The sequence below is a fragment of the Monodelphis domestica genome, chromosome 1, assembly GCF_027887165.1.
Source record: "Monodelphis domestica isolate mMonDom1 chromosome 1, mMonDom1.pri, whole genome shotgun sequence".
In the NCBI taxonomy this organism is placed as follows: domain Eukaryota; kingdom Metazoa; phylum Chordata; class Mammalia; order Didelphimorphia; family Didelphidae; genus Monodelphis; species Monodelphis domestica.
The window spans coordinates 509,822,885-509,836,757 of NC_077227.1; the positions used below are offsets into that span (position 1 = coordinate 509,822,885).

Genomic DNA, 13,873 nt, shown 5'->3' on the forward strand with positions numbered 1-13,873 from the left:
GTGAGGTTAAGGTCAGTGAGCAAAGGGTACGACCTGCTTGTGGCTCAGGGCACCAACTTTCAGCCAAAGGGTTCCTTGATCACAGCCCAGTTTTCCCACAGGAAGAGAAGAGGCTGAGAATCAACTAAAGAGAAAGGCCTGGCAAGGGCCATAAAGGGCTTCTTTTTGAAGTGAAGGGTGAAAAATGGCAGAAGGGGGAGAAACCTTGCTCCTCATGCATGGCTTCTTAGCCACACTTTCTGGGTCACTTCAAATAGCTGTTCTCCATCCTGGCACCATTTGTCAATAAACCCGAGTTAAAACCTGCTCAGCCCATCCTCTAGCTCCCAGATACCAGGATGGCAGCCTTGAAAGGACAATGGGAAAAAGGCTATGTTGTTTGTGGAAGAGTAATAAAGCCTGTCCAAATGCAGTGGCCCCATCTCTACCTCTTCATCACATACCCAACGAGCCACCTGGCGGACTAACCAGAAGTGTGTCTCAGTGAAAATAGTCAAGGGTTTAGAGCTAAAAGAGACCTTAGAGGCTCACCAGTCTAACCTTTGCATTTTACAGATGAGAGAGCCCAGAACAGCAAAGTGATTTCTTTAAAATCCACAGAGTATGTAGTAGAACTGGGATTCCAACCCAAGTCCCTTGACTCAAAAATTCAGAGCTCTTACCACTAAGCTACCCTGCCTGCAAGTCCGGCTTGGTAGCAATAAGCACTCTAAGGGCCCTGCGGAGGGCATCGATTATGTCCTGTTAGCACCATATCACTCTCCATACATACAAATATAGCAATATGGTGGGTCAAGGGGGGAGATTAATGGCTGTCAAAAATCACTTGGAACCACTTACATCTGACCCAGTATTTTAGAAAATATTTCTTTCTAGAAAGCATGCAAGATACGAAGACGTACGGAAAGACGACAGACGGACAGAGCATTTTGGGGCAGAAAACTCACCTTGAGGTCTCTGTGGACGACCCCCATTTGGTGGCAATGGAGAACAGCCTCCAGGATCTGCTGGATGCAATGACTGCATGCAAACACCAGGGGGCGTGTTAGTTCACGGTGAGTGGTAACAACCACAAGGCTGGTGGGAGGGGATGACGAGGGAATGGGAAGAAGGGAAAAGGAGGTGAAGGAAGAGGAGGACACTGGAGAGGAGGAGGAGGAGGAGAAACAGGAGGAAGAGAAACAGGAGGAAGAAAAGATGAAGGAAGAAAGGGAAGAGGAGGAGGAAGAAGAGGAAGATGAGAAATGAGAGGAAGAGATGGAAGAGGAAGAGAAATGGGGAAGAAGAGGTAGAGGAAGAAAAGAAGAAGGAAGAGGAAAGGGAGGAGGACAAGGAGGAAGAAGAGGAAAGGGAAAGGGAAAAGGAAGAGGATGGAGAACAAAGGATTCCCTTGACCTCAGCTTCTATGCTAAGAATTCCCCCACGTGAGAGATCTCTTCTTCAGTACTTTAGGGAAGGAAGGCAGGCTCCTTGGGTAAGTGAGGCACAATGTGCTGGAGGATGGAGAGAGAATGTCTGGCACTGATGGAAAGACTCTCATCTCCTCTTAACTAGCCCTTCTCCTCCAAAGCCTACTCTGTGTGTGTGTGTGTGTGTGTGAGAGAGAGAGAGAGAGAAAGAGACAGAGACAGAGAGACAGAAACAGAGAGAGGAGAGAGAGAAGAAGAGAAAGACAGGCAAGAGAGAGAGAGGAGGAGGAGGAGAGAGAAACAAAGATGGAGAAAAGGTGAGAGAGAGAGAAATGGAAAGAAGTTAAGAGAAAAAGAGAGAAAGAGGATACAGAGCACCAAACTCTGTCAAGTGTGTGTGTATGAGAAAGAGAGAGAGAGAGAGAGAGAGAGAGACAGAGACAGAGACAGAGACAGAGAGAGACAGTGACAGAGAGAGACAGTGACAGAGACAGAGAGACAGAGACAGAGAGACAGAAACAGAGAGAGGAGAGAGAGAGAGAGAGAAGAAGAGAAAGACAGGCAAGAGAGAGGGAGGAGGAGGAGGAGAGAGAGACAAAGATGGAGAAAAGGTGAGAGAGAGAGAAATGGAGAGAGAAAGAAGTTAAGAGAAAAAGAGAGAAAGAGGATACAGAGCACCAAACTCTGTCGAGTGTGTGTGTATGAGAGATGAGAGAGAGAGAGAGAGAGAGAGAGAGAGAGAGAGACAGAGAGACAGAGAGAGAGAGAGACAGAGACAGAGACAGAGAGAGACAGTGACAGAGAGAGACAGTGACAGAGACAGAGAGACAGAGACAGAGAGACAGAAACAGAGAGAGGAGAGAGAGAGAGAAGAAGAGAAAGACAGGCAAGAGAGAGGGAGGAGGAGAGAGAGACAAAGATGGAGAAAAGGTGAGAGAGAGAGAAATGGAGAGAGAAAGAAGTTAAGAGAAAAAGAGAGAAAGAGGATACAGAGCACCAAACTCTGTCGAGTGTGTGTGTATGAGAAAAAGAGAGAGAGAGAGAGAGAGAGAGAGAGAGAGAGAGAGAGAGAGGTCCATGAGCTGTGTTTATAAAGAAAGAAATGTTCACATTGTCAACAGAAACCTGGAGAAAGGGTAGAAGGAAGAGAAGGTAGAAGGAGAGGAGGGAAGGGGAAGAAAAAAAGAAGGGAAGGAGAGCAGGGATCTTTAGTGCCCAGGAAGCACCTATGGCTTGGAGGGTGGAAGAGCCAGCTGGAGGAGCACAGCAGGTTAATTGAGATTTTCCCATCTCCCAGTGGTCTCTGCCTGCACCAAGGTCCCAACATCTAGGCAGTCAGGAAGACCCAAGCAGAAAGGCAGCAGCATCTGAATCATTGAGGCCATGAAGAGAAGAAGGGAGGGAGCCAGCCAGGCTCAAGTCAGCCACTTGGCCCTCCTCTAGGCCTCATATCTATGGCAGACAGTTGGGCAAAAAGCAAGTTCGGGAGCCTTCCCTAGAGCTCCACCTCCTTGCCCTGATCTGAAGGAAGGACAAAAGCCTGTCTTCCCAGAAAGCCCTGAGATGGAGCAGTTCTGCCAGGGATTCCTGGGTTAGCCACATCCTGCCCCCATTCGCACTCAGCCCTCTCCTCTTTCATCTCAGCTCCACTCTCTGAAGCCGATACCCTCAACTGCTCACTGAATTCAGAAGGAAAGAACAGGGATGCCCATGGACATTAAAGAGTGGTGGAATTATTCACATGGTGAAGCACTTTCAAAGCGAAGAAACAAGTTTTCTTCCTCTAATTTCTTACTTAGTTCAGGCTGTCCTTCCCTAGGGATGAACTTGGGGCTGAAAGGAACAAGGATGCAGGAATGGGGGTTCACAGGGTGAAGCTCAAAGGCCCCAAATTTCCACTGGAGGAGAGGCTGCTGGCCAGCCCATGACACCAACCTTCCATTCTAAATTCTACTCGTTTAACCTGATGTTCACAGCAGATTAAGTAGCGTGGGGGGGGGGGGGGGGGTAATCTCCTGGCAGTCTTGACATAGGCTGGGTCCAAGGATGACAAGAAGGGTGAAAGAAGAAGAAGAAAGGAGTTAAGAGTGGGGGACAGACAGAGAAGAGAGAGAAAAGGGGGTGCATGTGGCAGGGTGGGAAAGAGCGGCCCTGTGAGGTAGAGATGTCATGGTTTGTCCCACCCTGGTCTTGAGCCATATCTGCTCACAAGTAAGATGCTTTGCAGCTGGCCTGTGACCCCTGGTGGTGCCGGGGACTGGTGTCTCCTCCCAGTCATTCCCATTCAGGGATGCCAAACAGCCCAGAAGACAGACAGAGGGGGAAGGGGTGCCATGGGGTCCCCCTCTCCAATGACTCTGGCTCTCCTGGTCTATCCTGGCTTTAGGTGTGAACACGGCTGAGAAGCAGAGTTAAAGGCAAACCAGGTACAAACTCTGTCTTTTATCTACCATAAAATTCTAAAGGACAGTCCCAGATTTCAAAAAACAACAACAACAAAAAAAGAAGAACTTTCCTTTTAGGCCCTTTAGGCAATATCCAGTAGGTTTTTTGACAGAAGAAGTGCTAGTATCCTACCAAACCCTGCCCAATGGCAATGGGGTCAATGGGTAGTTATCTGGCCAACTCCCTCATTTTACAGAAGAGGACACTATGGTTATCATATAAATAGATAAATAGGGCACTTTCTAATAACTCTTACCTTTCATTTTAGAATTGATACTGTGTATTGGTTCCAAGGCAGAAGAGTGGTAAGGGCTAGGCAATGGGGGTCAAGTGACTTGCCCAGGGTCACACAGCTGGGAAGTGTCTTTGGCAAGATTTGAACCCAGGATCTCTTGCTTCTAGGCCTGGCTTTCTATCCACTGAGCCACCTGGATGTCCCCAGTAGAAGTTTTCTGAGAAGACCCATCAGTCCCCTATTTCCAATTGGTTTTGTGACTCTGGGTGGGCTTTTTCCAATCTGTGATTTCCATCTTCTTTGAAATGGAACTCTTAAAAAGCTGTGACTCAGGGAAACTGGCTCTGATCTCCTGCACTGCTGCTGCTGCTTTGTGCTGATGATGCCTTCCAGTCATGCAACTCTGGTTGCTACTCAATCCCCTCTTTTGCTATGTTGTGGAGAAGAATCAAATTGACTGGAATCATCCTAGTGAGGATCTTTTAAAAAATAGTCCTATCACTGCTGGAAAGGGCAGCTCTGCCATCTGGAAAATGGGTACATTTGGCCATCAGCAAGTCCAGCAGGGAAGAAGGAAGATAAGCTAGAGTCGGGTCAGACCCAAGGGTTCCTTTTATCAGTAATGATCCCTTTACTGAAGTAGTCACTAGTAGTGGAAGGGGACTTTGGCTACCAATTCTGAAGGCTAGAGAAAGAGCCTTGAAATCACACTCCACTGATCCTGCCTATAATCTCTTTATTCCTAATGCAAAAAGAGAGGAGTTAGGGGCCAGAGCCCAACCAAACCTCCTTCTGTCAACTATTAGACGGCTTTTCTTTCCAATTGCCTCATTTCTTTCCAATCTCAACCTGAACCTGACTTGGGCCTGGCCTCCAATACCTTCCTTTTTCTCCATTCACAGGACCAATACCCTGCTTCAGACCCAATTATGCTGGAATTCCCAAGAATTTCCTAATTGATCTCTTTGCCTATAGTCTCTTCCCTTTGCAATTCATCATCCCTCAGTTGGCCAAAATAATATTCTTGGGCCTAGGTTGAATGATGTTGTAGCCCTTCTCAACAATCCTCAATGGCTTCCTGTGTCCGGGCTGCCTCCAATTGGGCTCATAGTGACATACAGTAGGTGCTTAATAAATTGTCACTGAATCAAACCGAGTTATTTATTTAAAAAGCTGTTTACAGAACTGGACTCCCAGCTCTCCTAGCAACCAGACCTTTGATGCCCAAGTGAACTAACTAGAATTTTGCCACAAAATACTATACGAGCCCTAAGTGGACAGAGCCTTCTTTCCTGAGAGGTTCAGCCTACTACATAGGGGGTGGGGCCTTATTTCCTTATTTTTCTTTACAGTATGTGTCCCAGAGGGCATCAAGCCCACTTTCCAGATTAGAAGAATAAGGGCCTTAAGGAAGAAAAAGATTCATTCCCAATGTAAAGGTCCACTATTATCTCCTCTTGCTTTTGTGCCTCCATACAGGAGGCTGGCTAAAGTGGTCCCAACTTCCCACAGAAGATGGAGCCTCCTCTTTCTCAGACTGACTCCTCCTCTTCAGAGACGAGCCTCCACCTTTCTCCCTCTTCCTGAAAATCTGAAAGTGCCAGCTAGAGAGAGAGGATCAAGCTCTCTCTCTGACCTGTCCCCAAACCCAACCCCAATCCTGGCTTGCTATGATTATCAATAGAAGTGGGTTGTCATAGTTCATTCTGCCTTGGTCTGGGCACAAAAATATGCCTTGGTCCCCTGAGGGAGGCAAGCCTTTACTGAACTCCCACAGACTCTTGAAGGCTACTTTACCAAACTCTGCTCTATTGGCTACTGGATTCAATCTGCCCAAGGAACCAGAGCCCCAGAGGCCATTTCCTCAATGAAATCTTTCTTCTCTTTACTTAAGAGTGCCCGGCACACAGTAGGCACTATTTAAATGCTTATTCCTTTCCTTTCCCCTTCCCTCAGAGAGTGGTCAAAGCTGATTTTCAGATACCTAGAACAGATGGACTATCTGGTTCTGGGCCAAATCTCTGTAGGGTGCGAGATCCCTCTAAGGCATAGCAATCCTCATGCAAGCAAAGATAGAGGGCTGGAATGAACTTTAAAGACTGAGTCCAACCCACTTCTTTTTATAGACGAGAACAGAGACCCAGGGAGGAAAGATAAGCTACCTAAGGTCACACAGGCTGAACGAACCAGAGCCAGAATTCAAACCCCAGTTCAAAGCCAATACTCCTTCTATACTATCTGCTATTGGCTATCTGAGGTTAAATCTTGACAGAGGTCCAAAGAAAAAAATAGGGAAAGATGTGAGGGATCTTCAGAAGCCCAAGTCTGGAGTTCTTTCATGCTGTCACCCCAAATAAGTCCCCAAGAACTGGCTAATCTCAGCTGCCCATGCTAGCTGCCATAGTGGCTCTGCCTCCTTCTATGTCCTGTACTCCAAGGCAATGGCGACCTAGTCCTCCTCTCAGCCTGTCCTGTTCTCTCGTGGCTGGCCCCACGGACAGATTCAAAGGCAACAACTAGTTTACAACACCTGCTAAGACCTCTGTAAGAGGAAATCGTCCAGCCTCTGCTTAAATACTCTCAGCAACAGGGAGCTCACTAGCCCATTTCACTTTGGGATAGCTCTAGTCACTTTTTTATGTCAAGTTTATCACCTAAAAGTTATCAACTCTCCCCATTCCAGGTCATCAGAGGCAGTTCTTCCCTCTAAAGCAGTACAAATGAGTCCTCAACTTCCATTTCTTTGTGGCAGCCTTTAAATCACTTGGTGGAAGCTACCATTATCTTTCTTTTATTTTTTCTGCAAGTTGAACAAGCCAATCCTCCAACTATTCTTTAGATGACATGGATTCTAGTTTCCTCTTGCTCACCACTCTCTGACTATGTAGTAGTTTATCAATGATCTATTGACACTGTCATGCTCCAGAAATCAACACAATTCTTTCAATATGAGTGATGCATTGCCAAGTACATGATTATTTCTCTTCATCTGTACATGAAGCTCCTTTTGTTGGTGGTGGTCAGTCATTTTTCAGTGACCCCATTCGGGGTTTTCTTGGCAAAGATCCCAGAGCAGTTTGCCATTTCATTCTCTAGCTCATCTGACAGAAGACAAAACAGGGTGAAGTGACTGGCCCAGGGTCACACAGCTAGTAAGTGTCTGAGGCCAGATTTGAACTCAGGAAGAGGAGTCTTCCTAATTTCAAGCCCAGTGTTCTACCACTACACCACTTAGCTGCTGATACTCCTACAGAGCAACCTTAAATTGTCAGTCCCTTTAAAGCAGCCCTGCCAGACTGTGCACCTGTATTTAGCTGATGGTTAACTAAAATCTCCTCTCGGTCTTTTCCCCAACCCTGGCCACCCAAGTAGTGACTTTTTTATTTTAATAGAGATGTCAGATTTCTCATTTACCCAAATTAAATGTCTTTAGTTTTTAATCTCAGCCATCTAGGCTATTGAGAAATTTTTAAGTTTTAATTCTGTCATCAATCACATTATCCTTTCTTTTCAGGTTTAGGACATCTGTAAATGGCATAATTTTATAGAATGCTAATCCACAGAATATAAATTCCTTGAGAATACGGACCATTCTGGTTTTTTATCTCTGAATTACAGGACTTGGCCCAGATCCTGTCATGGTAATAATAAAGTGCCCCATAATAATAGTGGGCACTTAATAAGTGCCTGTTGAAATTGATTGACTAAAAAAGCCTGTGTCTTTCTCTAAGTTACTAATTAAAATGTTGAACAGGATGGGGCCAAGGACAGAGCCTTGTGGGACACTACAAGAGACATATGTATATAGGTATATACCTAGCATAACATCAAGATATTCTTGGGCATTCTGAAGGCTATTTTAAATGCTCTGAATCTTCTTAAAGGCCCAGGTTTAGACCACAATTCATTATCTTATCCTCATCATGGGAGACTTTGCCAAAACGTGTTGCTATGTGTTTTACTTCTGAAAATATATCAGTACCTAAAAATGTACTCCTATGGGCTGCAAATATAGAAACTATATCTCCCCCCAAAAATGAGATTAGTTTGGTTATTTACCTTTTTTTAACCCTTACCTTCTGTCTTAGAATCAATACTGTGTATTGGTTCCAAAGCAGAAGAGCAGTAAGGGCTAGGCATTGGGGGTTAAGTGACTTGCCCAGGGTCACACAGCTGGGAAGTGTTTGAAGTCACATTTGAATCCAGATCCTCCCCACTCTGGGACTGGTTCCCTATTCATTGTATTACCTAGCTGCTCCTCTGCTAAGGATTTCAAGATAAGTGACTCCCAAGTTCTTGTCACTTCCTAATTACCAATCATTTTTTCCTTATTGGTCAGGATTAAGCCCAGTTCTCTTCTCTGCTTCCTCTCCAGAGATTAAATTGTCCGTAACGCGAGTCATTAAATTTGCCAGATGCTGTACTTTTAGAATGAGACTTCCAGCAGGTGTCTGGATCCCAGAAATCTCCTCTTCCTACCATATTATGCCTTCTCGCCAGTTTCAGAATCGATGTCACAAGGACATGAGATCATATGGACACCTCGTAGAGTTGTTCCATCAGAAGACAGAACTCCGACGGACACTGGCCTTGGACAGTGAATGGGGGCGGGGGGGGGGGGAAACTGAACAAGAGTAGAAGAGGGAGTTGGATTGCCTTTGGGAAATTGAGCATTTTTTTGGTTTCCTTTTTTTGTTTAATGACCTCAAGCTTCTCCTTGGAACAAAGGCTGATTTTTCTGATTATAGTTTTGCAGTAACACTATGTGGCTATGAGTCACAGAATAAAATAATCTTTGAATAAGTGAAATCGAGAGTCACCCAAAGGTCAACACAGAGGCCCACAGTGGGTGCAATACAGTTGCAACACATTATAAATGAGAATTTCTGCATTAAAAGTGATAGCAAGGATTTCATCAGAGAGATGTTTAAGTAGAAAAGAAAAAGAGAGACCAATCCGTAGTGAGAGTGAGAGGTGGAGAGCCTAGAGGCTCCCATTGGTCACCATACAAAATCAAAAATCCAGTGGAAAGGCCTCGCCATCTTTACAGAAGGACCCTGGCAAGAGTGGCAAAAGATGTAAAGGCATGGAGGGGTCGCTGTCTACACTGTTGGAGGCTCACTCATGTCAGCGAGATTACGGGTCCATCAAAGTTTCAAAGTATTAGGAAGTAGCATCCACTCTCCTCATTAGGAGAGGACAGTATGCGCATGCAGTAGGTGCTCAATATGTGTCAAACTGAATTAAACCTCCCTGGATGGTCTCCAGCATCCTCCCACAAATAGAATATTTCCTGTTCTTCTCTCCTTTTGGCTTTAATTCTGCCTAACCATGTCTCAAACCTAGCTCATAATCTTGGTACCCAGCACACACTTTCAAGCAAAGGGCTCCCTGCACCACACTTTTTAAACCCTTACTTTCTGCCTTAGAATTATCCATTTTAAAGCAGAGGATCAATAATGGCTAGGCAACTGGGGTTGAATGACTTGCCCAGGGCCATGCTGCTAGGAAGTGTCTCAGGTCAGAGTTTAAGCCAGGTCTTCCCAGCTCCAGGCTTGGCTCTCTGTGTCACCTAGCTGCCCCCATCAGCCTACTTATTAATGCTCTCTCCTTCTCTGTTATGATACATCTACTTATTTATTTAAAGAGCGTATCCCCTTAGGAGAATATAAGCTCCTTGAGGACAAAACCATTTTTTGTTTTGTCTTCAGGTCTTTAGTACAAGTGTCTTGCATGCAAGTAGGTATTTAATTAATGCTTTTTGGGTTGAACTGAGTTGAATATCCTAGCTCTAAGTCCTTTTCCACCAAGATAGCAGGAATATCTGTATATCTACTTGCTTATTTTTATCAAAATGTAAAGTTGTCTATATTTTATATGCTTTTATGTAGATGCCCAAGGCCATAAGCATGCTACCCAATGGACACACCAACCCTGAGTATCATCTACTGTTTGTTTAGGGATGTGGCAATCACTGAGGACACAGCGAGTGAAGGCGTTTCAGGGTCACTGTTTGTGTCTAAAAAGAATAACGGTGGCTAGCATACTGCTCTAAGACTCTAAGATGGAGCTCCCAGGTAGAACTCCATCCCACCCTCACTCTACCATTTTCACTCAGATACCCTGCCCCATTTCCAGGCCCCTGAAATGATTAACAAAGACTTTAATCAGCGCTAGCCCAAGTGCCCAGGATCTGGGGCCCATTCCCAGGCCTGCCACTGCTGCCTTGGCTTCACAGAGCACTCAACACTGGGCTTCACCTGTTCTGGAGCAAACACTACAGTAGTAGGATCTATGCTGCCCCCCAGCAGACTCATGGTACCAGCCCCACTACCCATTCACAAAACCACGTGGCTAATAGACTCATAAAGTCAAAGTCCTCAGAGACCTTAGAATATCTACTCTAACCACTTCATTTTACAGATCAGGAAACCGAGGCTCAAAGAACTTTAGTGTCTCGCTCACGGTCATTTGCAGAGTTGGTATTCAATCCCAGGCTCCCTATTCCAGATCTGCCATTTTTTCTCCTACACCATCTAGAAGATTTCTAGGCTCTGTGGTTTGGAAGGATTTCCCCGAAATCAGACAAGGGAGTTGTTGTTTCTTCTCACTCACTGAGTTTGTCTCCAAAGTCAAGCCTTGACTTAGACCAGGCAAACCCAGCCCCAAAGGAGCCTGAAGGAGCTCTGGGATGGGCCAAAGACTGAGAGGAGAAAGTAGGCTTGAGGAGCTCTGGCTTTCAAGATGGATCTGCTAGTTCTCATCAGCCCCTCTTTGCTCCCTAGGGGTGGAGATACTTTCACAAGCTTCAGACTCCCTGGCAACCCATCATCCCACTTGACACTCAGTTCCTGCTTCCCTGGGCAAGAAGGCTCAGACATTTAGAGGAGCCTAGTTACATGCAGGAGGGCAGAGCTCTAGCTGGAAGGCATCTGGGAGGCAACCTAATCCAATCAATTAATTTTCTAGGCAGTCCTCTCTGAGCATTTGCAAGACCAGGACACCATAGAGAAATGGCCACTGATCTCGGGCCAAGACCCAGGCAGGTTAAATCACTTACCCAGTCACAGGAGGACTAAGCCTAAAAGGTCGTATGTGAACCAGGTGGGATGGAGTTGTCTCCAGATCAAAAAGACACATAAAAATGAGAGAGCCAGAAAGAGAGACAGACAAAAAAGAGAGGAGGAAAAGTGGAGAGAGAATGAATAAAGACCAGCTAGTGCTATTCTATTTTCTTTTCATCGCTTTTCTGAAGAAGGGAGAGAAATGAAAGCCTTGCGGGCTAAGAAGGCGCCGGAGTAGATGATTCTGATGGTCCTTGGCCTCCCTCAGGAGGGCCAGGAGCGAGGGGAGCCAGCCATGTGCACCAACGGGAGGGAGGGGACTCTTGCCTGACCCAAGCCTTGACTTCTAGCACATGCATGCCTGGCTCCAACAACACCCCACCAAAGCCTGTGGTCCAAGCCCTCACTCCCTCTGACAGCAGCCCCATGTGGCATTTCCATCCTGGACAGGCTCAGCTCTGGCTGTGACAGCAAAAGCACTCCCTGCCCAAGGGGGTGAGCAGGGGAGGAGGGTATACTGACCTTCAGGTCCCTGTGTACAATGGCATAGTGGTGAATGTATGTTACGCTTTCTAATATCTGATGGATACAGTGACTGCAAAACAAAACAGGGATGTAGGGAGGGAGGAAGGCAGGCAGGCAGGGGAGGAGGGTCAGGAAAAAGAAGGGGATGGGGGAGGAGAAGGGAGCAGCAGGAGAGAGGGGAACAGAGAATATCCCCAGGGGGCAGGAAAGGAGGAAGGCCAGAGAGGAAGAAGAGGAGGAGGAGGAAGGAGAACAAAGAGGAACAGTGGGCAATGGGAGACGTACAGAAGGAATCCAAACATCACATCAGAGAGGGGGCAAGTCCGGGGAGCAAAAGGGTGGATTAAATGAGGAGGGGGTGAGGGAAGAGTGGCAAGGAGAGGCCCAGAGAGAGAAGTGCCAGAAGACAGACAGACAGGGAAAGGGCAGGGAGGGAGGGAGGGTGGATATGGGGGAACGAGAAAAGGAGAGAAACAATGTTTTGAAAGCTCAGAGACCACAGGTGTTATCACAAGGTGTGCACAGATGGCTGTTAATGGTGAGGGGTAGGGGAGAGGTGGGGACCTCTGGTGACTGGGTTGAGGGTGAGGACACAGGCTCAGAGACAGTGCGGGAGGAAAGGAACTCAAGACCATACGTGCATCTGGGACCCAACAAGGATGGGCAGAAGAGCTCTGGGACAACAAGGTGAGCCAAGCCAATGAACTGATAAACATTTATGAAGTGCCTACTATGTGCCAGGCACTGTGCATAACCCTTGGTTAAGGGGCTGAAGGGACTGTCCTTCCACCTGGATACTTGTTTCTAAGGAGCAATCAGAAGGGCCACTCCTCAAGGTTATGGCACTGGCAACCCTCCTGTAGCCCCTTAATGCCAAGCCTGGCACAGCACACACTAAGATTCTGCCTAGCGCCCAGCATAGAATAGGGGCTCAGCAAATAGGCACTAGATGACTTTTGAGGAACTCGCTCTTTGACAAAAACCTTAGGAGAATGGGGGTGGATGGGGGAAGATGTATCTTCTTAAGTCCATTGTTTTATAGAGATGCCACAGTGGACAGAACCCTGAGTCTGGAGTCACACTGGCTGTGCGATCCTAACCCCTATTTACCTCAATTCCCTACTCTGTAAAATGGGGCTAATAATGGCACCTGTTTCTCAGGGTTGTTGCAAGGATCAAATGAGATGATAATTGTGAAGTGCTTAGTACAGTGCCTGGCACATATGCTACATAAATGTTAGCTGCTCCTGCCACTACCATTGTTAAAATAAATTGAGGCCCCAGTTGGACATCCCACAGAGAAAACTGAAACCAATAGAAATCTAGGATGAAAGACAGGGCTATAAACTACCCAGTCAAATTATTACCTGTTATATCCCACTGCCCCATAGTAAGTGCTTAAGAAAGTGCTTGTTAGAAGGGCAACTACATAACACAGTGGATAGAGAGCCAGGCCTGGAGACTGGACGTCCTGGGTTCAAATATGGCCTCAAGACACAATCCAGCTGTGTGACCCTGGGCAAGTCACTTAACCCTAACTGCCTAGCCCTTACTGCTCTTTTGCCTTGGAACCAATACTTAATATCAATTCTAAGATAAGGCAAGGTTGGTTTTTGTTTAATGCTTGTTGACTGACTTTACTACTACCATAATGCCAAATCTTTGAGCAGGGATTATTTTTCATTTTATCTTTGAATCCCCATGTGCCTAGTATGTGCCACTTAGCCACCTGCCTGAGGAAGGCTAGAGCATTCATTCATTGTCCAGAGTCAGAAACAATCTGGCTCCTCGGCTCATGCCTCGTACTTCAGACCCGCAGATGCCACTCATCGACCAGCTCCGGGCATCCACAGAGCTCAGGAATGATTTCTAAGTCGTGTCCTCCAGGCCTCCTCTCTCCTCTAGTTCCTACAACTAGCATCATGAACAGAGAGGATTCGTGATATGCCAAACGGAAGGGCAACTGGCCAATCTCTACGGTGAGCTCAGAGTACCAGTGAGCTCAGCTTCCTGACTCCTGCTCCCAAAGTACAGAGGGGAATAGGGCCAGCACAGTTTCCCTTTCTGCTTTGCTTAAGAAAAAGAAATCCCACTCTTCTTTCTTTGGGAAAGGATCGGTCTCTGCCCAGAAGCATCCATGCTGCCTATTGAAACCATTGAAAACATGAGCATCCAGTGTTTCCATGGGCTGAAGA

The 13,873-nt window shown here is 46.5% G+C and overlaps 1 protein-coding gene across 23 annotated transcripts in view; it reads right to left on the reverse strand.

Moving 5' to 3' along the window:
- CAMK2B (calcium/calmodulin dependent protein kinase II beta) overlaps nt 1-13,873 on the reverse strand; it is a 311,330-nt gene that overhangs the window by 76,102 nt on the left and 221,355 nt on the right. For 18 of the 23 annotated variants that reach the window (XM_001370017.4, XM_007475861.3, XM_007475863.3 and 15 more), the window contains exon 6: nt 948-1,020. In XM_001370017.4, the coding sequence (XP_001370054.2) occupies nt 948-1,020 (73 nt within the window). Of the gene's footprint in view, nt 1-947; nt 1,021-11,675; nt 11,749-13,873 lie in introns of all 23 variants that reach the window. The other 5 variants (XM_056813035.1, XM_056813034.1, XM_056813039.1 and 2 more) reach the window with 1 other exon arrangement.